At 38.7% G+C, this 26,640-nt stretch overlaps 1 protein-coding gene across 3 annotated transcripts in view; it reads right to left on the reverse strand.

Annotated features, from left to right (window-relative positions):
- The window catches only part of ADGRL4 (adhesion G protein-coupled receptor L4), a 78,725-nt gene extending 68,705 nt beyond the window's left edge, over positions 1-10,020 (reverse strand). For 2 of the 3 annotated variants that reach the window (XM_085067909.1, XM_085067907.1), the window contains exons 1-2: positions 9,869-10,020; positions 1,428-1,577 (exon numbers count right to left, since the gene is read on the reverse strand). In XM_085067909.1, coding sequence (XP_084924035.1) covers positions 1,428-1,577; positions 9,869-9,926 — 208 coding nt within the window. In that variant the 5' untranslated portion in view covers positions 9,927-10,020. Of the gene's footprint in view, positions 1-1,427; positions 1,578-3,024; positions 3,501-9,868 lie in introns of those variants that run through there. The other variant, XM_085067908.1, reaches the window with a different exon arrangement.
- Positions 10,021-26,640: the final 16,620 nt, after the last annotated feature.

Consider the following 26,640-nt stretch of genomic DNA (forward strand, 5'->3'; position numbering starts at 1 on the left):
CCTATCAGGGCAAGGTTAGCATTAAATGCAAGAAATATATTTAGACATTACATTGCACTTGATGCAAAGAAGACACTAAGAGAAAAATGTTTGTTCAGATTTTGGAAGGGCAAAAAAATATTGCTGCCTACCCTATCTAATGGGAGATCATGAGGGCTTCTGGAGGAGATGAAGCTAAACTATTATTAGAAATGCACTATGTGCACATGGGAGGCAAAAGCTACAAGCTGCAACCAGAGAAACCTCAACCAGAACTCAGAAAACACGTTTTCACAATTATGATGGTCAGAACAAGGCCTCAGATTGGTGAAGGTTTTGTGCTTGGAGATACTTAAAACTCAGCTGGCCAAGGCCCCCGGCTGCCTGTTCTAAGTTCAGCCTTATAACCAGATAACCTCCAGAAGTCTCTTCCAATCGAAAATATTCTATGATTTTGTGGGTTTTTATTATTTTAGCCATTTATATTTCTCTTTGATTATTCCCACCTTATAAAAGGGTAGACACCTCTCTTAGAAAAAATGCCTTTGCATTTTAATTTTTCCTAAACAAACATACAAGCACAGCATGGCAAAAGAGCTATAAAAATCCAAAATACTTGTGGGCTGCACTCCTGCACTCATACCAAACCAAAATGTTTCTACTAAGCAGTAACTCCTAAATTTCCCAAGATGCTTGAAACACAAAAACTGACCTGGTAGATGGTTACTACTCATAACCACTTCTCAGAGTACTGAAAACTGACAAGATTCATATGAATTTCAGCCTGTCTGCCACTGGACATGGCCGTGCCTAACAGTGAAATTAAGTACTGGAGCTATTCATAGCGAAAGACAACTCAAAAATGAAGGCAGAAAAAATATCTTTTTCTTTGGGTGGAGGAAAGAGTAATCTAAGAGCAGATCCCTCAAATGGGATTTCTGGCATATTTCTCTTGCAAGAAGCTGTAGTAGAAAAATCAACACTGGCAGGTCTCTGTGGCACACACACACCTCCTTGGTTTTCTAGAGCAGCCCAGGAGCTGTTATTTGATTGAGGTCAGATGCTGGGAAGAGTGGCCAAGAGCTGTGTGTGGGGCAGGGAGCTGAGGGCTGTACAGCAGCCACCACATCAGCCCCAACTTCAGAAATCCTGAGTCACAAGGGAAATTGATGAAGGTAAATCAGCAAAGATGCATTAGCAGCTCTCATGGAAAAGGAAAGCTAGAAAACAGGTCATACTCAACTGAGGTGCATGGCATGCTGTATTAAAACAGCAGGCTGAGAGTAATTTGTACAATTTCTCCGGAAATGTTAAAATTTTTGGCTTTGAAAGCATGTTAGTGTATGACACCGTGGTGGCATTAAGTTCAATCCTTGAGCTAGTGGGCTCTTGAGTAAGTTTTTCAAACGAGCATATAAGAACAAACCATCTAGGTAAGATCTGTTTACCTTTACAGATGGTTATGCCATTTCCTGTGAATCCTTGGGAGCAATAGCAGCCTGTTGTCCCACCCCGAATTTCACACCTGGCATCTTTGTGGCATGTCACGTTGCAGCTTGGAGAAGTGCAGCTGTAGTCCAGCAGGCTGGAAATTAGAACTGGAAAAAGGAAAATCAGACTTGTTTCATTATCCAAAAACTTTATTCTGAGCTCTAAAACAAGATCTGGGCCAAAGGTTTCCACAAAATGGGTGTATTCCAGTAAACTTATCATCACAGACTCAGCTATGCTGTAGCACAGGGCAAGGGCCAGTAGCTCCAGGGGATTCTTTGGTAAAACAGTGGACACCATAGATAAAGAGCTTGAGTGTGCTCTCAACCACTATAAAATTGGTAAACAGCATAGAAGTTACTCAGTGATCTGGGGGAAACGTTTGGATGGCTTTCAAAGCTCTCTAGTAGTTTCCAGTAAGTCACAGCCATTTATTTGCACTCTGAAATATATATTGAGCCTAATCCTCAAACTGCCCTACACCTCCAAGGGAAAAATACCAAAGAAGGTTCCCCTGATCAGATTTTTATTTTTATAAGCACTTCCATACTTCTGTAGCTAACACATAGGAATGATCTAGGGGGATTAAGATGATATGTCACATATTTACAGCATTATGATGGCATGGTTTAAAAGCTATTTATAGTGTAGCAAATTATTTAAATTTAATGACTTAAAATACCATTACTACCTTCCCGTTGTATGAATGCATATTCTGTTTCCAAAGGAAAAAAAAAAGGAATCTCTTCTTTTGAGAAAACTAACAGGTCACTGCGTTATCAATCACACACACTGTGTAACAGGTTTGATATGAGACATTTAGCTCAGAAAGGAAAGTACGTTTTTTACTTCATAGTTTATAAATTCTTAGCAGGACGTAGTGAAAGCTGCAGAACACAAAGATCTTTCTGGATGCTGCCTTCTTCTCCAGTTCTGCTTTTCCCTATCTAAATGTTATTCTAGATATTTGCTAGCCTGGTGTTACAGTTTTGTTGCCTCATGAAATCTCACTGAAATGTTGTTTTCTTGGACAAATTAAGAGTTTGTGAAAAATTCAAAAGACTAAAGATTACACACAATTTTTAAACAATTGTATATAACCTAAATCAACTTAGATATCAACAAATTTAATCTTTCCCCCTATGTTTCTGAGAGGCCATCTACCACAGATTAAAACAGAAACCCATGGGATTCCATTGTCATTTTACTGTTTTCAGCATGTGAAATCTAAAAATTTCCCAAGCAGATGGAGAGAGAGATGGAAAAACCCCCAAAACAAACCCACAGAAACCCACAGTGTTTCTGTTTTTTTTGGTTTTTTTTTCAGTACAGAAGCCACAGTGAGACAAAGACAGACGTTTTGAGGTTTGGTTTTGGGATGATACTAACCATGCAATTACCAAATCCCGGGGCAGCACTGATCACAGCCACAGGGACTTTCAATCCTGTGCATCCAGCAGCTTTCAATCATCCCCAACATATTAATTTCTCCTTGCCAGACCCCACTCCCTTCTCACCTGCCACACCCTCCCCAGGGACAGAGATTTCACCTACCTAGGAATGGCAGCAGTTTCATTGGTGACGCTGTTGCTGTGCAGAGCCTGGTGCAGAGCCCCTGTGTCACAGAAAAAACCTCCCTGCTTTAAAATATATGACCATGTGCGAAATGCGCTCATGTGCCTATCAGGAAAGCGATGTCCTGGTGCAGGCACAGCCCTGACACTGCTCTTTGTCCCAAGCTTCGCTCTTCCAAAAGCTCCCAAGGCTCACAGGCAGGAAGAGTCAGGAGGGGCTGAGGACGTCTTCTGGCAAGTAGGAAAGCAATGAGAAAGTAAAAGGGAGCCTGTGTCTTGCAGAGGATATCAGAGAGGGTTCCCGGGTGAGGAGGTTAGAGGAGCATGGAGCAGTTTGGGACAGTGGCTGGGGCAGGGGGAGGCTGGAAGGGGTGGCTGCAGCCTGCTGGCAGCTCAGGAGCAGCAGCAGAATGGAGCAGGTGGGGCAGAGGAGGGAGGGCGAGGAAGAGGTGGAGGAGAACAGAAACTTGCTCAGTGTTTACGAGCTCTACACACTTCCTTCCACCTTTTCCTGGTGACATGAGTATATGTGAGCCCTGAGACTCTTTGTTTGGAATCAGTCTTGGCTGACTGCTGTTGTTCTTACTGCTTTCTTCAGCTTTGAGATGGAGCTTTGCTGCAGCCAAGCAATATTGCTTTAAGGGTAATGGGATGTAAGGGAGGTACAGGAAATCACTGAACTCCACTTTGTGAGGAAAACAAAGACATAGGCAGAGAGGAAAAAGGCAGGAAACTCAGGAACTGAAGGAGACCAAATTTCTATGAGTTCATGGGCTGTGTAATAGGACAAATTCAATATAGCATTTGGCATGTCTTTGTGTTTAATGTGAGAGCAGTTCTATTCTCGTTATAGCACCCTGATGAGACTCCAGTATGTACTTATATCATGAATTGATATGGCAGTGTTTGCTCTAATTCTGCCATGGACAATGTGCCTACAGTCATTTCCCAGCTTCTTGGTTGTGGACTGTCACTATGACAAAACATATCATGCCTGACTAGAAAGTTTTGAGGCTGGGATTTTAGTAGATACCTGACAGGGGAGTGTCAGTCTGCCCTTGGGAATTATGTGTGGATGTGGCAACATTTTTTTCTAAACTTTTTTAGGAACTATTTGCTCAGCACCATTTTCCAGCTTCATGATCGCTACTGGCTGAAGTTCAGTGGGTTAAACTCTACTCAGGCCAGGGAGGTGTGAGGCATGTAGAAATAGCACATAGGTGTCTGGCTGGCACAAAGTACTTCTGGAGCACCTTTGCAAAGAGAGAGGAAGCCCCAGGAACCGATGTTAATTTCTGATGAACTGCAAAATAATAAACAAAGAGTCCAGGTGTAGGAAGACTTTTTTCCTCCTATTCGACTTCATGATGGGGAGAGGACTTAAAGGGTGAGAGAGGAAGGGACTAGGAATTAGTTTGTTTTGTTAAGTTTTCCTGTAATCTAATGCATGGAGACACAGAGGATCAGAAAATCAGATGACCTGAGGACAGCTTTGATCTGCATGTCCTGTCCCTTGTGCAGGCATGTACTATATCAGCTGGTCTGTACTAACTTACAGATCTGGCTGCCAAACTTCAGTGGACAAATAAGGCCTGAAAACCTATCATGCAGAAAATATATATTATTGCTCTGGGTCTTTTTACTCCCCAAAATCAAGCTAAAAGATTTTAACAACAAGCAAGAGAAGAGAGCAGGAAGTTACAGCCTAAGATTCAGTTCTTAAGTGCTGGAAACACATTATTTAAAAGTCAGAGTTGTACATTTCAATTTTATCTAGACATCAACTTTCTGGGTGTCCGGATAGACTGGTTGGAGAACAATTTCACTACCCCAGTGATAACAAGTTTATAGTAAAAACTTAAATTCCTTTTCTGATTCAAGGCATAAGGAAACAGGAGAAATTGTGGATGACTCAGAAAAACCCCATAATCTTACTAGTGGAAGACAGATGCCTCCTTTTCTTTTTGCTAGAAAAGCACGTGATAACACCTTTTCACTAGTCGGAGATTCAGCCTTATAAACCAGACTACACCAACCCCATCATGACTATTTCCATCAGGAATAGTGCTGTTGAAGCACTTCCTGCACTCCCAGGTGCTGTGGCTGCCATCGAAGGCAGAGCACAGGTCGAACTGGCAAATGGCTTGCTCTGTGACTGGCAATGGGTGAGGAGGGAGCACAGAAAGAAGAAAGATGTGGAAGAACAGAGCAAGGACAGAAGCAGGTAGGCTAGGTCAAGAGCAACTCTGGGTGATAAAAGGAGCTTCGATCAGATTTAGAAGGCAATAGGGAGACAGTGAAGAAGAGGGATTTAGGAATATCTTAATGAGATCTCAATACTGGGAGCAGTGGATTACTTTTGCATTACACTACTTTAAAAACTGGCTAATGTGAGTGTCATTTAGAGGCTGAAGACAGCAAGGTCGCAATAGGAATGGATGTGGAGAAGGATGGACTTGACAAAGATTTTATGGGGCGAATGAAGAGGAAAGTAGAGATTTCTGAGACATTTTGGAGATTAAACCAGGAGGATTTACTGATAATATCTATTGGCATACAGGGATAGGAGTTAAACAAGTGGAGACGAGCAGGTGAACACATGAAAAAGCAGGCACTTTCAAATTTGTGCTGTCAAAAATTTAAAAAAATGCTGAGAAAAAAAATATTGATGTGTCACAAAACTGAAGTATTGATGGGTGCTTGTCTTTATAGGCAGGAGGGAGGGACATGCACAAATGTGAGACTGGAGAATATGGCTAAATAAATAGAATGGGTACAAGGATGTGGAATGTCAGTAATGCAGAATCCATCATTAAGAAACATTAAAAATAAATGGTTTGTGGAAATATTTCATAAGCCAGTCTTTCCATTCTTATACATGGAGAGCAAAGCCCCAGTTCTGTACTTAAATGTGTTGCTCATTTTATAAATGGGCTCATTTATCTTTGCAAGACTGAGTTAGGAAGGCATAAGTAAATGAATATACACAGGTTAACATGCTTGACTTCAAACCACACATTTCTAATTACTGATCGCTGTGATTACAATATCTTATATGTGACTGTAGAATTCTCAAGTTGGTTTTTTTTTGCTGGTGAACTGATAGGAAGACATCAGCCTGCTCTTATAAAGTACTGGATATTTTCCAAACTTTGCATCATGAAAATATGTATTTATTCATAGTGGTTTTAAAGGTAATTAGGATGTTGATTGTGCAGACAATACTATGAAACTAACACCCACAGCTGATGGCTTCCTGGAGCTCAGTCCTAGATGGCTTTCAAAAAATAAATATAGATAAATACAGAGCAACTGCTTTCATTCCAGAAACTGTCTGTAGTGCCAAGAAAGGAGCAAAAACTGAAGAGAGCTAGTATTAGGTGTGGGTTTTTTTTTTAATGAGCAGAAGAATAATCTACTGTATTAAAGATATCATTTGTTTTGTGTGATCAAATTTAGACTGCTAGCTGAATATATAAGAAAGAATCTCACCAAATTTGCAGTTTGCAATAGGTTGCAGACCCCACTTTCAGACCAGGAAGGATCATCCTTAAAGGAGATGGTGAGAGGGGCTATCAGATTTGAGAGATCCTGAATGGTTAGGGTTTATACACCTTCAGCCTCCTTGGTGTTGAGTTCTGTGTATTTTCAGCCCCCTCAAATGCCAGTATCTAACCCATCACAGTGTGCTCCAGTGTAATTCACCCTGTACATGCAGAACTGTCAAAGGTGTGTGCATACACACATTTATCACATAAGCACATACATGTATCAGTTACTGAATTGGATAGTAAATATTTAATGCCAATAATAAAATTATGATCATGATATTTCCTTTCAGTCTTTGCTTTTTTTTTGACAAATGACCATTCTCTTGGGTCACCAAGTTTTCTGCCAAAAGGAAAATATGATATAAAACAGATGGAGGATGCACAAATGCATTGGATGAAACCTTTTCTCTGATGCTTGGTGTGTTTTTTTATATCAAATTTATTTATTGGTTTCAAATCAAGTCCTATCACTTCAAGAATTTAGATGGTCTTTATAATACTTCAGAAATGTTTCATCTATCCTAGTCACTAGAACAATTATAGGGTTTTGTCTTCTAGTCACTGAAATCTGGATACAATTGAAAACATACTTAAATGTCAGATCAAAATAATGAATTTCCATTATTGGTTAAAATTATTTTCAAATAGAAAAAATCCATGGAAAGTATTTTTCAAACGCAGACCAGTCAATCCTAGGGCAGCCTATCTCGGATGACTCTAGCTCAAAGTAGTGTCAGCATCTGTTTTATAACTGTCTCACCTCACCTTCCTGTCTGAGTGCTTTACAAATCTTTATCATTTTATGTGCAAACATCATATTCCATCTGAGCATATAGGGCTGAATAGATCTCTTGGGATGATGTAACTCTAGGCAATTCTGAAGCAATAAACACACAAACTCACATAAACATATGCATGCACACATCCTCCTAAATCTGCGTAGCTATGTCCATCCGAAGGAAATGGCACATTTCAGTGCTCAGAGCCAGTTCCTTTATTCTCTTTGTTTTACCTTGGATGGAGTCATGAAATAAGGGAATTTAAAGTGAATGCAATGTTTCTGAAAGCCAGATTAACTGCCCTGAAATTGGGCTCTGTTTCCGCATCTGCTATAATACAGCAGAGATGTACAGATTGAGTACAAAGATCCCCACAGCTAAAAGGGATAAAGTAATTCAGTTCCCATGTCTGTTTGTGCTCTCCTGGTCATGCTACAGTGAAATTGTAACAATAGTCACATCTCTGCAGGAGGAATAGAGTGAACTCCATGAATAATTACACCAATGAAATGCCAGACTAGCAGTTGCTTTTAATGCACTCATTTTGTACCAGAGCACCAAAAGAGAAGGTCTCTCACAGTGCAGGGCTAACATTTGAACCAGCAGACCACCAGACTGGGTCCTACAGTCTCACAATTACATCTTTGTGTTTTTCACATGGGAGAAGAGTTCTGACACTTCTTGTTTGCCTACCACAGAGTTCCAGATTGGCAGTCACTGTCCTGACCTGTCCAGGTGTTCCCTGTAAACACTACAGTCAATCTCCCAGCAGACCATTATGCCACAAAAGCCATCTTCAACTTTTTCTCCACAGGTAACACTCTGAAAAATGGTTAAATTATGATATGGATTTGGGTCCTTACCAGTTAACTTCCATGTCTATTGAAGAATGACTAGAACCTAGGTGAGGCCATTGGGATTTGGTCCTGCACTTCCCAGGAAACCTGATGTGCCATGGGATTGTATCTTGCAGAAATGCAAGACAAAAGAAGCAGAGGAGGAGGTGTGACCAGCTAGATGTGGCCACAGGGATGGACAGGACTGTGGTCAGAACAAGATATACACAATGCTGGAAAAGTAGATGCTCTTTTCCATCCTCTCAGCCCCTCACAGTTACACATGTCCTGGATAACAGCTCATAACTTTTCTGTCTCTCTGCTGCTGTCATGCTCTGCCTCACTCCTCACAGTCCTGCTAAGGCCAGAGCCCTCTTCCCCCTGTCCCCTTTCCTTCCTTACCACCTTACTCCAGCTGCATCCCTTCATCCTTTCTCCCAGTGACTCCTCAAGAATTTGTGCATTTCCTATCTGAGAACTCTTGCAGAAGGAAAAATGCTTGAGGACTATGACAGGAAACAAAATAATATTCAGAAGAGGAAAATAATGAATGATCATTTAGGACTGAGAGTGAAAAGTTCATTGTATGAACTGCCAAGAGTGCTTTAAGTCAAACCCAAACATCTGCATCACAAAACAATGATCATATAATCACTGAATTTTTGCATTATTCCTTCCTAGACAGAAAGTACTCTGTGGTGTATGGGCCAATAAAACAATTATTCTGTAATATTCCTCCTCTGTGATATCATCTCCTTCCTTGAAGGTTTCAGGAACATGGGAATTTGCTGGGAAGTTGTAATGCTTGGAGAAAAGTTGGCTGCAGCACGCAGAGTGTAAGTGAAATCTCTCCATTCCATGACAGCATGGCTAATGCTTTGACAGAGAGCAGGAACAGGAGGGACAGGTCCTCAGGCAACCCTGCTGCTATCCAATTGCTTTTCTATCATCCCCATCACTTGGTAAAGCATGTTCTCCATGCAGACTGTCTCCAGAAAGGGCTTTCTCTGGACCCCAGCATTGCACAGCAGAGAGTTCCTAGCAGCTACAGAAAAGTTCAGCTTTTTGTTTGGGCCAGTGACTTAGAGCTGTGTTCTGCCTCACTCATGTCCAGGGCCATGTTTCTCTGAATTTGGGGTGCTGATGGCTGAATGCTGGCAAGTCCTGTTGAAACAGTTCAAAATTAAAACCTGAAGTATGCTGATATTCTTAGCATCTTAATATAAGCCTAATAACTCATTGCTAGACCTTTCTGTCTGTTCTCTCATGTAGACACTGGATTGTGGCATGTCTTGAAGAAACTCAAAATGTGCCCCTCGCAGAGTTGCATATTTTGTATGACGCTGGTGTTCTTGATGCTCTCTTGACTTTGAAAGTAAGCTTCCAAATTTAACTTGCATCCTTCAGACCTCTTTCCATGTGTGCCTGCCACTTCATCTGGAGTTGTTGGACTGTGTCCTTTCAGAGTTGCCTTTCAGCTTACATTGATGCAATTTCATCCCCAAAAAGAGAAATTAATTATAAATAAGTAAATCTAGTGATTATTTTTTCCCCAGCTTGGACTCCTTCATACAGTCTAGAGGTGACTATTTCTATCTTACATTAAGGTTACAAATGGCTGCAGTAGGACTGAAGAGATATTTCTGATCTGGACTTACCTTCCCCCCTGGCTTGCAGCACTTTTCCTTCCTCATGGCTGCTGGATATTGCATCCATCCTAACCCAAAGGTTAGAGCTAATTCACACCCCATCAATACGCACAAGTATTTTAAATTATTTCTTACACTGTTCATTATCTTGTGCCTCTCTGCAGTGAACTTCTTCTGGTATCTTGTTAGTCAGTCACTCAGGTTTTATTAGCTCCTCCTGAAATTCCTTACTTTGCTCCTTGGTTTATATTAACTTCAATAATTGTGTATTGTCAGCAAATTTCAGCACCTTGTTATTCATTCCATTTCCCATATCATTAAATATGAGTGGTGAGCAAATAGCGGAGGAAATTATTCATGAATATTCATTTGAAGTTAAAAGCAAACTCCATTTTCACAGCATTCGTGACCAGCCCTTGCTCACTTTCTGCAAACAACTGAGTGCTAAAGATTTACTAGTGTAATGCAGAAGATTCACATTTTATTCCCATATAATCACTCCAAAAATTTCCACCTGCATGTTTCTAGACAAAATTCTCATTTCAGATGTAGAGAAGATATTTCTAGAGAGGGGACAGAATCCCAGAATCTGAGAGTATATATAAATCAAGAGCAGAAAAGAATGAGCTATTTTTATAATAGCAGTTAAGAACCCATCCAGCCTGTTAGAAATTCTGTTATGAGTTGCACAGCAGCTCTAACCTAGATCAAGGTTATCTTTGAAATCCATGTAGAGGCTGAAAAGAGAAAACAGAAGCAAGGCTTGTGAATGAGGCAGGGAATCTGCAGTACTGTGACACAGTTCATGAGAAACATTGTTGTAGCCAAGTGATTAAATTGATTTATCTTCCAAATGCCAAAAAGGTTGAATTAAGGTAGCTGGTAAGCAATTTGATTGCCCCCATCCTTTATTCCTTATTATTTTTACACAGTATTAATACTCTGTTAGGTGTGGATATAGGGAAAAGAGCCTCTTCAGTTGCTTCAGTAAATTCAAATCTGTGCTTTCCATTTAGCTTCACGTGAACACAATGTCACACACACACACAGACTCACAGTGGACAATTTGGCCTTTTAGGTGATTAGCCTAAATTATTTTCAGGTCTGCTCTTAGTATAATGACAAAACCAGGACAGAATAGTCTGCAGTACTTAAAAAGCAGCAAGAAATATGTGTTTGCCTCAGTCATATGTAGCTCTGCGTGTGAACACCCAGGTGTGGCGGGCATTTCCTGAATAAACTCCTGCCTGCAAACTAAATTTAGTGGAAATTTTGCTCATGCATGGCTATAGGACTTATTCCTTAAAAGAACTGGAATACAATAAGTCTATTCACGAACTGCTTTCACTGGTACACTGAAGTCTTTGCTTACTAAATCAGATGTTTTCAGATTAAATATTTAAAATATTTTCAAAACACACTGCTGCTCTATGTATGTGGCACAGTCAGTGCTGATTATGCCATATGATACAGCCTTTTTCATAAGATTGCAGGAAAGGAGACGTGCAGATAGTCATATGCAACTTCCTTCACAGAAATGACTGTATTTAAAGTGGAAAAAGAAAGGAAATTAAAATGAGATTCCATTGTTTAGATGAGAAAGTGCAAAGGTTCATGACTAAATTAATGTAATTCTGACTTTGACCTTTAGACAAAGCATTTAAGAGCTTTCCAGTAATGACATCACATTTACTTGGTGCCTATGCCTTAGTTTGCAATTTAATTACTTAAAGAACAAACCAACTATAGATTTATACTATATGCATTATACAGTAGATATGTTATAACCCTTACACTCATCACAGTTGCTTTAATTAATTCAAATGATGATATGCTGCACTTCAGCTCACAAAGCCCTTCCCTACAGCCTCACAGCCATGATCCTAGAAACATCTGGGTGCACAAATGGGTGCACGTGAGAAGTTCCAGGGTGTTTCAGAGAACTACAGGGATGTGGAAGAGGGTCCTATATATCTGCTATTCTATATTTCACATTGTTTGTCAATCTTCATTTTTTAAAATTCTCCCCTAGGTATCTTGAATTATCTTTTATTTCAGTATTTTCGAAGCCTCCCTATCAAGAAGAGAGTTTCCTTGGAGATTTGGAGATTCTGAGTTCACTGAAGTCAAGGGAACGATGCTGCTTTATGCAAGTTGGGGATTTAGTCTGATAGTCTCATCTTAGTGAATACAGAGCAGAATGAATTCATCCAAACTTATGAAAGCCACATGAATAAGTTTGTTTGAACTATTCTGTTGCATCCCTTCTGTGTTTACAGAGCAATTTAGCAGACTGAAATTAATTTTTCTTCCCTGATTATGTTTTCTACAGACACTGGAAAGGTTGATGAGTACAATATAGTTTTAAATGATGTGCTTGTTCATGCTTTTTTCTTTATGTTCCATTACTGTAGGATTTGAGTGGAACCATATGATTATAGTCTTAGGCTGTCATGCAAATAGACTAATTTTGTTCCATTTCCCATTCCCCTCACTGTCCTTGTCAATGCAACGGATAAATCTTGCTCTGTGTTCTGTTCCTCATAGACTTGCAAGGCTGTCATCAGAGTGGATTAATCTACTGCCTGTGTTATCACAAAATTCTCTGTCCCTAACAATGACTTATCACTGAATTTAAAGCTTGATATACTTTATACTCAATCTGTAGACTTAGTCTTGCCACAAAAATTGTAATGAGAGCTAAAAATGGTACAAAAATAATCCATTCTTATCACAGTCTTTGAATTGTAATTTCATGGATTTCCTTGAATACAGTATTTTACTGAACAACACCAAGAGAGAGCACGATAGAATAACGTACTTGAAATTTCAATTTTAAATGTCACCTAAAGTAAGCTTCCAAATTGTTTAATTAAGTGACCATAGCTGTATTAGAGCTTATTGTCAGCACAATAGCTGTGCAAGCAGTTCCTTCGATATAAGCCAGGGTGTGGACAAACCATTACTTAAAAGCATAAAAAAACACCACTGAAAACAATTATAATGGTGGGATTTAAACCTAGAATAACACAAATTTTAGAGTTACTTCTTCCACATACAATCCTTTAACTCCCTTCTTCATGCTTGGCTATTGCATGGTTTTTAAACGGACATGTGGTTGTTATGCATGCTTGTAATTTATTCTTTTCTCAGGGTTCTCACACTGGTCTACATTACAAGAAAAAAATATTTTAAGCCTTTCTTTAACATATATGTTTATCTGTGTGTTCAAGATATTAGATGAAATAACAATTGTTTATTGTTTCTTGCCCTCTGATGTGAGGTATGAAAGGCCAAAAGAAACTTATTTAAGCTACTCTACATAAAAATAATGCCTTCTAAATTTTAAGCTTAGTATTTTTTTAGCACATTAAGTTTGCCTGCATGGGAATTTTAGAATGAGGCAAAGAAGTCAGTGCTTGACTATGCTAAAGGGAAGCAGGGGCTTCCACTCCACTTCCTGGAGCTGATTTACAGAAATTCCCATGTTAACCATTTCATTTACAGATTCTGGGGTTTTTGACTTCATAGTTGGCAATTTTGGCAAGGAACTCAGTGCGAACTTTTGCATGTCAGCTTTGTGATTTTTCTCACCGTGCTTCATGAGATGCCTCCTACAACTGGCAGGGGGCCTGAGACTAGCTGTGTTAAGCTGCCATGATGCTTTTCCCAGAACTCAGCTGTGTTTTGCCAGCTCCATTTCTAAACTGCCATGAGAGCAGCCTGGAAGACACACTGCTCACTTACAGCAGTCTTTAATATAAACAGGGTAATGTCTTGTATTGGCACTCATGCCATCAGATGGATTTGGTTTTGTTGCTGTGGAGGAGCAGCATTATGATTTCAGAATAAGGACATCTGGAGGATGAAGTAAAAAGGCATCATTATTGTGGTTTTGGTGGTTTTGGTTTGGGGTGTTTTGTTTTTGTTTGTTTTTGTTTTTGTTTTTTTCTTTGGAGGTCTCTCTCTGAAAATGCATTCAGAAAGAGCAACATTGCTGCTTTCCTTGGCAAGCTGTCAATGCCTGGTAGGATGAATTTCTGGGAGGAAAAGCACTGCTGAAGAATCTTCTGCCGGAGAAGGTGATCATACTAAGCTGTTTGGTGCTCACTTGAAGGTACAGAATATCCACATGAAAACCTTTTTTCCCTCTAATTTAACATCCTTCTTGCCTAAAATACTGAAGAAGGAAAAGCTTGAAAGGCAGCAGCAAAAAGTGAGAAATGTACTGGGTGTTTTGGATGTTCCCTACCACAATTAAGGAAATTTGGTGAGGTCTGCGATACACTGTGCTGCCCCTGGGTGAGAAATGACTGCCTCAGATGTGGAAGAAGACCTGAACAATTCACAAGATAAAACCTGTCTTGAAATGAGCGTGCTAAAACAGACTGTCTGTTTTGCCATGAGCTGTCCTTTGACACCTATTGCCACACATCCCACTTTGCAACCACAGTAAAAAGAATGTTTTAAAAATTATTAAAATCTCTTAATAGGTTATCCTACTTCAAACATTAGCCCATCAGTGCCCACATCTCTATGTTCTGACGATGCCATGCAGTGTTTCAGCCCCAGTTCTCTCTCTCTGCACTATAGCACTGACACACAAATCAGTCTTGGGACCCAAATTCCAGCCCTGACTTTCACAAGCTTCACACCACAGACACAGAAATGATGTGCATAAAGAGCTTGCACTTGTCTGAGAGGTCATACAGTTTATGATCACTGTTAAAAGTTTCCTCCTGGTCAGATCTCAGCACTCATGTAGAAAGAATGTTTTTCTCATGGTATCTTGGGAATTTGTCACCTTTTCTTGGGTTCCTGTTTGGCTACAAGAATTTTTGAGAAACTTTGCAGCATGTTGGTAAGCACACTGGAAGTGTGCAGCGATAGAACATCTTGCCAAAATGCTCTCTCTTTTCCAAGAAAACAGGAAGGTTTTTTACCCAAGTGACAGAGGCCTGATCCTGTCTTGTCTTCAGTCACTACCACAGAATATTTTTCCTTTGACTTGGCATAGGGAGTAGGAACAGGAATTACCATCTCAGTTTTATTTACTCCAACAACATCTTGTAGACATTTGCTTTTGTGACACCCTTCCAGATGGGACTGAGCATGCAGCTATTTGAGTCCCAAAGCTCTACAGATGTCCAGATGGAAGACTAGAGAGCACAGCAATCAGTGAGTAATTGGGTAAGTGATAGACCTGCTGCAAAGCAGCATTACCTCACCCTTAAGGAGGATTAATTACAAAAGACCTATGATGCCAATTAATTCTCTTTAAAAAGTTGTGTGTGGATTCAAGGCACTTTAAGTCAAAGAACCTGTAGTTAATTCAACATAATATGCCTACATAAATAAGCAAGTGTTGAAAGATATTAAGCACATTATATAACACGCTGGAAAAAGTATCTGAGGGTTTTTTTTTTGTAAACGTGTTCTGGAAACAGTAATAATGTGATCCCCCTGTCACCAGAGGTGGTCCTCCTAAAGCACAGTGTAACCTCTAGTTTTGTCTCAAACACAGCACCCAGTGCTGAACACTGAACGTGAAGTTTGATCCCAAAGTGCTGATAAAATACAGCTGATTTCTCAGCTTAGGCTGACAAGATTTGTTCATGCTTAAAAAAATAATGCCTCAAGTGACAAGCCCTCAAGATTTCAAAGGAACCCTAAGAGAGTTTTGTTCAATCAGAAGGTAACAGAGATGCTCTTCCTGACACATCGCTGCAGTCTCAGTGGAATAAGATAGACACCAAGGAGGGGGAAATACTACTGATCAGGTTAACATGAAAACTTTTTTGCAAGCACTAATTGGAATGCAAATCTTTGTACCATAAAAAACCCGAGCTATGAATAGAGCATTGGAGTTTAATTGATTAAATCTGTCAGTTTCTAAAAAAGCCAGAGATACATGCTCTGATATACTTGACTCCCAACAGTTTTATTAATAGCTATATGGTGCTTCAGCTTCCTTAGAGATGCAGGTATAATACACTGTATATTTTTACAGTGAAGCAGATTTCCCAGGAAAGGCACTCCCAAGGTGAGCAGGAAGGTGTCTGTCCATGGGGCTCTGGCACTGCCCAGGCTGCAGAGCTGTACAGGAGCACCAGTGGGGCTGACAGTGACAGAACACCACTGACATGTAGAGGTTTGCCATTGATCCATGAAAGAAGTTACAATAAATTGTGATAAACAAAGGCTGTAAAATACCAGCGAATCAAAGAGAAAGAATAAGAAAAAAAAACCGTACTCCCTGAGCTAAATGCTGTTTTAATTTTGTTGCCATTTTTCTGAGCTTCTGCTTGAAGAAGCTAACAAATTTATGAATCCTGCACTGAGAGAAGTGCTCCCCTTTAGATGGGGGTGTGTGTGTGAGGAGGGTGTCAGCCCCTCTGCTTATCAGTATGCTCGAGCTTTATGCTTAACGTGACACCTTCCCCCACAGCTGCTTTCTCATTAGAACTCAAGTAGGTTAGTTTCAAAATCATATATCCAGTAAGTCCCTCTACAGATGTTCACTGTCACCCTATGAATCCTCTGCCTTACTTCCACAATGTGAATTATATTTTTCTCAAATCCCGGACCAAAATTTATCAGAACATAAATAAGAACTTTTCAAAATTACTGTAATTAATTGAGAGTCTGTAAATTCCTTACCTATCCAAGGACAAGTATAAAACCTTGTGATAAATGCAATTAAAAATTATGATATAAATTAAAGCTGAACTAGAATGCTTTTGTTAATCTTCCCTCCTACCCCCAAACTTTAAAAACAAAAAACAAAAAACAAAAAACAACAAAAAAAAAAGACTTAATGATCCTAGAATCTAAAATAAGAATACCGAAGTATACAGCATGACACATGGTATCATACTGTTTCATTACTAAGACTGCTATATGGCTTGTGTTTTATTACTGGAATAATATTTAATAGATAGTTCTTGCATTTTACCTTGCATACCTGGTCTCACATTATGGCTCAAATATTTATTCTTTAAAGAAGAGAATATAAAAGAGGAAATAAAAACATTAAATCAATAGGCTTATGTTTCTACTCTGTGTAGAACCACATGAACCTTTTCTGATTTTACAGCAATTCCAAAAAGCCTGAAACAGTTCCAAACCACCTGAGTCAGAATGAGAAAGCATGAACTACCTGAAAACATAAGATAGCAGTTTAAAAATTAAAATGGTAAAGAGAAAAAACTTCAAGTAGAAAAATCCTTTCAATCTGAAATACTGGAATATCAAGATATTGAATCAGAGCAAAGCACTTTAACTTCTATTTCAGTTTTTATTTAAATTTCCATCGATCTCTTCTTGACCCAAACAATTCAGAGGAATTGAAATGGAGCCAAGAAAAGGTTCATTGCCACCCAATCATTGTTTTCCAAGAAAATTTGATCTAACCCTAGCTTTCTCCCAGCACTTGGCAAGGAGATTAATTTATTTATGAATTTTTCAACTTTATTTTTTGCTTTTCTATAGGAAAAAAACAACCACAACTGGGGAAGAGGTTCCAGCATAAATACAGTCAGCAGCTCATGGAGAGATAACTTGCTACTATTAATCCTGCTGGCTAATAACAGCATAAACTTACTTTGCACAGAGTCTTTCTAAGGTACAAACACTTAAGTTTGGACACATTAAAAAGAAGTGAGCGACTTTTTACAATGCAGATGTATTGAGGCTTGGTGGGTGTGGGGTGGAGGAGCAGAGATCACCAATATTGCCCTTTAACTTTGTACAATCTGTTTCCTATACAGGCTGACAAAACTGTCTATATTTCACTTGGTAAGTTTATACAGTAATGGTTGGAAATGAGCAGATTTACTGCAAATACCCCCATAAATAAACTTTCCTGAACCAACATTGGTAACACAAACAAATGATTATGTCTGTTGTCTGAAACACAGCAAAAAGCAAAGTTGTGGCAGGTGTGACACCTGATAGCTAAATTGAAATTTATAGAATGCATATGGCAGAACTTCATTTTTCTTTTTCATTTAGTGATCAAAAACTAGATGACAGACAGTGTAAAATGAAAACAGATGAAATGAATTTCCGAATGGATCCTGCCAAGTTTCATTTTCTCCACAAGTTCTTGGAAAGCCCAGAACCAATTCCCATGTGCACAGCCAGAATTTGCAGATACTGCGTTTTACCTCTTCATCCTGCCATCTGACAGTTTGCCAAGTCTTGTGTGCTGCAGGATGATTGTGAGGAGAGGTCTGTTTATTATGGTACCAAGATTTTTCTGTCAGACTTGATAGCCTAATTTTTATACAGAGTACAAATAAAATATTATATATATATATATGTATATATATGTATATATATGTATATATATGTACGCATGCATGGGTTAATTATAAAATTTGTCAAAACTACAGCCATTAGAATGCTTTCCCTGATGAAAGTAGGAAGACTGGATAATAAACAAAGTGCAATGGAAATTTGATACGAGTTTTTAAATGTGGGCTGAGGTAAAAGGTGAACATAAGCAACAGATCATTTTACTCGTCTGATATGAAAAAAGATTCTCTGTGGAATAAGTTTCAGACAGGCATGGAGAATTTATTTTTAATCAGCTTTAAAATACAGTCTATAATAAGCATGCCCTTAGGCAGTTATACTGTGCATGCCATCATAAAAAGAAGAAAAAAACCCGAAAAAAACTTACAATGAGGCTTAAGAAAAATGGTCAACTGGATGCTAGATTTTTTAATCCATGGTTGTCTTTGCCCCTGCTGAGGATTCCTATATCATCTTTTCATCAGGAGAATTTGGCAAAGCCACTCAGCGGGTGCTGTATGTTGGGAGCCACAAAAATCAATATAGGGAATAAAAAGGCAATTTTTAAAAGCTAATGTGTGAAACATTAAAAATCCATGCAGTATAAACCATGTATAATCTTACCAACTCCCCAGCTCAAGCAGATCAAACAGCAGAAATTGTGGTATATTGCACACTAAAGTGAAATAACCTTTAAGGCTGAAGATTGATTCTTTTGGGAAAGTTTTTACAATATGGTACATTAAGCACTTCTGATAGAAATAACATGACTTCTCATAACAGGGACATTCTCTTGTGAAAGAAAACAACTGGACAGTGATCTTATGAGCTAAAAGAAAGGATTCTAGCTTACAGGGGAAAAGCTCAAAATTTATGCCTTTTCATATGAAAATTATGATATAGTTTTTGTTTCAGAGCATAACATCATTTAATTACAGCTTTTAATTAGGACATATTAGTTACAAATTTATTTAGTGCTTTCTTGGAGACAACATATGTCATATAGCACTAAAATTATTTTGGATAAAGCTTTATAAACCTCTTAAGCATCTGATGAGGTCCAATGCTAGAAAAAAAAATTGCCTTTGGCAGAGTTTTCATGCACTGAAGTTATCCGACTAAAATCAAAGTCATTCTTCTGGGGAAAAATTGTGCAAAACACCAAAGCATGCTACAGTCTACCCCAAATAGATGAGAGATGGGGAATGTTTCTGTCTTGGCTGGGTAGCTGGAAACATGAACAGAAGATGAGGGGACATGCCAAGGTTATGTACAAAGCCTTTGTCAAGGCAGGATCTAAATATACATCTTGAGAGTCCTAGAGGGCACAATATTGTCTCATTTTGAATCGAAGTACTCTTTCTAATTCAGTGCAATCTTCCAAAACAATTATAGCCTACAGCATATGCACAATATCCTTGAAAAAAATTAACATGTGTTTTGTATAAAATTCCCAGCACAATTATCCTCCTAGCACACGAGTATGAAATCAAGAATAAATAAAGAGGTAGCTAAAAGAAAACAGCAATACACAGAAAACATTAAAAATGGAAAATCTTCACCACACCCCAAACAGAGAATAGAAGCAGCCATTCTTGCCCTCAACTCTGCCAAATTGTCTCTGTACTGGCTGACCAGATTAAAAGGGCAGAGGAATCAAAGCTTGAGCCTAATTGGAACTTGTCTTGGTTTCTGTGCAAATACACACACAATGTCTCCAAAGAGATGTACTTTGCAACTTTGCCTATAGAAGTCCCTTGTTAAAACTTTTGCTGTGATGTAAAGTCACACTTTTTATTATTTAACATTTTTGTATTGGGGGCTTTGTATTTGAAGAATTTCAACTAAAACATTAAAACCATTCTCCTTCAGAACAGAAGTGTGTTAAGTACAGAACAGATTTGCATAAGACTTCTTAAGAGAGAGAGTGATTAAAAATGCCCCAAAACACCTAAAATACTTGCTATCAGTCAAGAACTGAAGGAGGAAAATGAGGTGCTTCAAAATATAATGAACTCTTGTGCTTTAATATTAAAGAAAAAAGAACAGAATTTTCAAAAACGTCCAGGGGAAGAAAAACTAAAGACTGAGTAATATTTTTGAATAATAGAGAAGGGGAAACAACCACCAAGGACTCAGGCATGGAAAAACAACCATGTAAACACTTCACATTTATAATAGGAATTAATCAGAAGCAAAGATGTATCATATGCAAAATCTAAGAAAACAAAGGGAAAATGTAAAACAGATCTTCAGTTAAGGGAAAATGTAAACATATGCTTAAGTAAACAAAAAAAAGACTTCAGGATCTGAAGGGTTTTGCTTCTTGGGGACAAGGAACTAACAGGGATGATAGCAGGGGACATCTGCCAGGTTTTGCAGATCAGGCTCCACCACCCTAATGTTAAACAAAATGTAGTGCTCAAGTTTAAACAGAGAGGAAAGAAGGAATGACCAGGACATGTAAACTTTTAACCTGGCTTTTGTTCCAGGTGAAGAACTTGAAAGGATCACAGAGGAATTAATTTATGAGAACTGATGGAGTGGAAAGCATCTCAGCAGAGTCAGCCTGTGTTTGCTGAACTCAGGCTAACATTACCGATCGACTTTTCCACATACTGAATTGGGCAAAAAAGGATGAGGTAAAATTAATCTGGACTGCAGCAAGATGTTTTGATCTAGTTGCAATCAGAAGAGCCACTGAGATAATGGAGATGAATTGCTGGCTCAAGATGATGATATGGTGGATGGTGATTAGTTTTCAGACAGAGTATTATCAGCCTGAGTCATGGTTCAGCTCAGCCAGCACTGTACTACATAATCCCTAGTGATTTTAAGGCAGTGATTAATTTGGTCTTGGCCAAATCTATTGTTGGAATTGGGAGCAGCAATAAATATTTCCTTAGAGTTACTGTTATGTACATTAAAAGCATCTGAGGGGGACTCTGGGTATTGATGGAGCAGCAGTTATGAGCTCTTATGTCAAGGAATGGAAGAGATGGTGACTCACAATTTATAAAACAATTTTTAAATGTTACTTAGAAAATGATTATAAATATAGTGATGGGGGAGAGCAGTGAGTAAAGAAAGGGAAGAATACACATAAAATGGCCATTGAAAAGCTAGTTTTCTCCTGGGATGAATACAGGGGGACATAAGCTATGCTTATTGCATAGTAATGTATACTCAGCTCAAGCTGAGTACAAAACACCACCAAGCAGAAGCACTTGCAGTTTCTCACTGCTTCCAGGAGTGTGACAGACTGTGTGTGGTACTGAGTGCAGAATTCAGGTCAGCAACATTCTCAATTCAGAGAGAAGCTTCAAAGCAATTCTAAATGGCCCCAATTACATTTAGAATACCACAAAACATGCATTTTATGTCCAGTGGATTTTTTGGAAATGATATCACAAAGGGAGAAGTGGTTCATGAAATGGAAATTTAACATGAAATGCAGATTTCCCTAGTCAAGATGCCATTGAGCTTCCTTCTTGAGTCTTAAAAAGGCTCTGCTTTGCCTGCCAGCTACACCATTCCACACAGACCTATTCTTTGTCCTCCACTTTAACACCCAGGCTAGGATTTAGAGAAGAGCAAAGTACATTGCTACTTGGAGATTGAAATAATTAATTTGCACATGGGTAGGGGGAAGGTTCAACAGCCCTGACATTTTTACTGCTGCACTGAGCCTCAGCTGCTTCTCCCCAGGTAGAGAACAGCCTCTGGACAGTTTGCCTTAATATTTCCCACACTAGTTACCTCTCTGGTGTTCAGGATTCTTGTAGAGGAAGAGATAACAGCTCATAAGAGACACTGATTAGTGAATGCTCTGTACCAGCCCTACTTTCTTACAGCTGGATTGGTTTCATGGGAGAAGACAGATTTCAAACCCAAAGGGCTGGCAGTAGCAAAGTTATGCTGATTTGCCTCAGTGTTCTCATTCAGAAATCAGTCATTCTAGTTCCAGTCCAGATCTGCTGGAAATGGAATACTAAGTCTTTGTTGCTCTATGTTTTCTTGATTTTTCCTTTATATATACAAAATTTTGTATTCCCATAGGTCTGACAGGATGTATTTTTACTTTTTCCTGACTCCTCTTCCTGGCAGGAAACTGCATCAGCCTCTCTGTATTTAGTGTAAAAAGAGATTAAAGAGTCAAGACGGTGACTTTGGACAATATTTTGCCACAGAATTTTCTTCTCAACAGTAGGCACTATTTCCAGATTATTTTGACCTGCTTTCTTAGTGTCTATGCTCCAGGAAAATGAAGAAAAATAATAATATTTTTTTTGGAGCGTCAGCCGCTCTGACAACAAAAGAGAAAGAAATCAAGTTGGCTTTATTTTTGCAAATTAACCATATGCCTTATATCTGTGGGAGATATGCCCCATTGAGAGGAAATGATAGCCCCTGATTTTATGGAGAACTATGCCAGGCTAAGGACTTGGCTTCTGATCTGCACACAGAACATTTATCAATGCTTACAGGTTTCTTGGAATTAATCCTCTGTGCTTATGCTGACAAATACCTAAATAGACGGAAAAAAGAAGAAATACTGGCTTAGCTTTACTTCCACAGAAGGGACCTATATCATAGCATACCATACTAAAAATGCAGTAGCATAATCTAAACACAATATTACAAGATTATGGTCCAAACACAGAAGTTTTCATGTTTCTTGATACAGTTCAAAGACAAGCATCTCCTTTTCCTACCCGTTGGAATAGAGAGTACAAGATTCTGTTCCAGAAAAATTTGTGCACAGGTTTCACTTCTACTGCTAATAGTAATCAAACCCTTCCACTGGCCTCATCACATATTTAAAGCTGAGCATAAGAACTAAGAACTCACAGGGCCAGAAATATGAGTCAGGGTTTACACAGAGAGAGCTGAGGTCCAGAGGGATGCAGTTGCCAGGAAGTGACTATATATCAGAAGGAAAATTGAATTCAGACCTTTGAGATCCAGCCATACAACTAAATCACAAGAGCACATTTTCTCTATTTAATCATTGGATAAAAAGTGAGATTGAAGGAAAACTTCAATTTGTTTAGAAACACTTTTGCCTCCATTTTGGGGCCAGGTTTCAAAAACTGTACCTTTGTCAAATTCAGAAGGCTAAGTGCCCATGGAAAGTGCCAGTGGAAGACTGTGATTTCCCATTTGTTTGTTGCTGTTTGTTTTTCTCCCCTAACAAGAATTCCTGAAATAATCTAAAATATCTGTTGTTTATATCTGAAGAAGACTACAGTACAAAATATGCATACCTGTTTCTAGTGAGTTGAAAACACAATGTAACTACGATTTTATTACCATATCTTTTGTTCTCTGGGTTTCTATTTCAAGGGTTTGATCAAAATTAATGTGGTCTCTCTACCCAATGGCATTTATTTTGGTTATAAGATTAGAAATGTAAATTTGCAATAAAAGAAGAAAATAGGAAGCTGTTTTTAATGAATATTTTACACATGACTAATTAACAGAATCCCCTACAGGAATTTGGAAGTAATAAGGAATTGACTGAAAATAAATTAAAAATTAATAAAGGGGTCTCCAAACAACTTTGTTTACGAGCATTACCAGTTGCATTCTTAGTTATGAATATTTCAAGCTGCTTTACTATTCAGTATGTTTTATTCTTGGAGTGTTCATAATTTTAGAGGTGATTAGACAAAAAAAGAAGAACAACACAAAACAAAATGTCTTGAAATGATAAAGCCTACCTGGGGGAAACTAGCTAATGCACAAATAATGGTTTAATATCCATTGTTTTTGTCTAATAATACCTGCAGTATGATGTTCCTCTTAATCCTCATCTTCTAAACGGAGGGAACAGGAGTGCTCACTAATTCATTGAGAAAAATGAAAAACTTTTCCAAGGAATTGTCTTAAGAGCAGAGCTGCAGTCACGCAGCTGTGCTTGATCATTAGTGATCGCTGGCTGAGCCTGGAGTGGGCTTTGCCTTGGGGCAGAGCTGCTGCAGTGCTAGAGCTGGTCCAGCAGCAGGGAGGGGATGGGGATGGGGCTGAGGCCAGGCAGCAGCTGCGTGAAACCTGCACAGAGGTGCTCTGCTAACGGCAGAAATCATGACCACCACTCACTCTGCTGTTCCCATTTTCTCTGCTAAACCTCTACATTAAAGCACACTGCAAGGCAATGGTACAAAAAATATATCTTTCCATGTTTACAGTATATCTCCATTTGTATCAGTATAACAGAAATATTACCTGTGGAGGGAGGGAGGGAGGGTGAAAAACATGAATGCCATGTTTTCTCATATACCTAATATAACGTTTTAGCTAGGTTAAAAGTCCTTGAAATAAAAGTGATATGAATTCTCTGGCATCGCCTTTGATACAAAAGATGATCCAAAAAAATTCCTCAGAGAACTGAAGCTAAACCATCCAGCACCTTTAGCTGAGGAAGGTCAGAACATAAATCTAAGGAATAGAAAAGGAAATAAATGAACACTTTAAAATAAATAAATAGATCCACTTCACTGTTAGATGAATCTGAGATGATCCAATCCATCTATGTATCCTAATACCAAAGACAAATTACAGCAAATCTGGAACAAAACAATAAATGTTGGAAATGTTGGAAATGATACAAAATGGAACAGAGTACCAAAAATGTGACAAAGCGGATTTTTAATTTTTTTTTTTTAAAGCAGTGGTGCTTCCTGATGATACCAAATTTTCACAGAGAACATACCCGGTATGTATCTTCAGAAGTAAAGAACTAATACATTCAATGTAATTAGTGAAGTCTGTGTGAAGGTTCCCTCAAGGAGAGCTTGATGATCATTGCCCAGAATAAAATGAATAGCACAGTATTTTGTAAACTTGTCTGTCCCAAATAAGAATATAATACTACTACGACTTGTAATAAAAAAATAATACATTTGGTCACATATGAAAAGAGAGGAAAGTCACACATATTAATGTAGGAAACTCTAACTCTTTACATCAGTGGCACAGTTTCTCTGTACAATAGAGCAAAAAGCTCTTTCCTAGTTAAGTGTTTGGGCAAGTATCAGTCCCATTTTGCTTCAGTTTCCAGGAAATATGTCTCACAGGGAGTGCATGTCACTAGTGTTTGATGGCTCTTTTCAAAGGCTGTATCAGACAAGAGGTGTGTGTCATCTCAGCTTTGTCCCTCCTGCCCAGGGAGACAGAAGAATAGCAAGAGAATTCTGTTACCTCCCATGATAAAATTACCCATAGAAAAGATTAAAAAAATACGAAAAACCAATCTCACCTTTTATTTCACTCGTTGCTTCTACACTGTCACTGCCACCTGAGAAGTTTAAGGTATCTTAAATAATGAACTAGCATTTAGGGTGTGACCTCCTCCCTTGGAAAAAAATCTGCAGATCTCTTGGGAATAAAGAAAAGTGATGTCTCCATCATCATCAAATGCAAAATCCCTTAAAGTCAGTAAGAATCCATTGCACTTCAGTCCTGGCAGTTCTCATCATAAAATTACAAGTTTCTGTTCCAACGCACGGAGGGAGGAGAACTTCTCCATCACATAGAGGAAGATCATGTATTTCTCTGATCAACAGCACAGACAATTAATTTTGTTTAAGTATTCTAAAACAGAAGTACTTCCCTGTGTCTTGCAGGATGGAACCTAAAAAATTCATGGTTGGGTTTGATCTTAGGCAGACTCCAATGAAACCTAGGAAAGCTCTTAAGTCTCTGAATTCTTATCTGGACATAACAGTCTTTAGATCTCCTGAGCTGGTAATTTAAAATAACAATAGGTACTCTTGAAAAGTCAAGGAATTCTCTCCAAGTGTGAAGTCATTTGTTAGTCCCTGATCTTTTTTTCCATTGCCCTTGTCTAACAATGAACCAACTATATAAAGCTTCAAACACTTTTCACCAATCTGTAAATGTGATGTGTTTCTTAAAAATAAGTAACCGATTACGATGATTTAGTTATCAGTAAAAGCTTTTAAATAAAACCTAAAATATATCCACATTGTAAAAAGAAATTGTAGTTTCTGAGGTTTATTGATAAGGCCATTTATTAAGGACTTCGGAGCTGATTTGCTCATTTGAAGATAAGCTTCGAACAACATTTGCTGGATATTCATTCAATTCTCCACAGCCTCTGTTCATTTCCCCACTTCCTAATGGAAATACCATTTTCTTTTTTTCTTTTTCTTCTTCTTATTTTTTTTAAGGCAGAAAATCACCTTGTGTGCTTCTGAGTGCCTTGCAACGACTAGACTGAAACAATGGTTGAAATTTAAACATCCAGAGCTGCCAGTAAACACTGCCAAGGAGCCAAACCATAGCAAAAAGTTTTTATTGGAAGAAATAAGACTCTCGTTCTGGTTGGGAATGAGAGGAGCTGTGCAGCAGGAGCTCTCCTGGAACGTGGTGTCACCATCAGCATTAATGTAGGAAACTCTGCGGAGTGCAGAGCTGGAGCAGCCACGGGTAGGGAGCGAACAGCTGGGGAACAGTTT

This window comes from Lichenostomus cassidix, chromosome 8 (assembly GCF_008360975.1).
Source record: "Lichenostomus cassidix isolate B80296 chromosome 8, HeHo_3.0, whole genome shotgun sequence".
In the NCBI taxonomy this organism is placed as follows: domain Eukaryota; kingdom Metazoa; phylum Chordata; class Aves; order Passeriformes; family Meliphagidae; genus Lichenostomus; species Lichenostomus cassidix.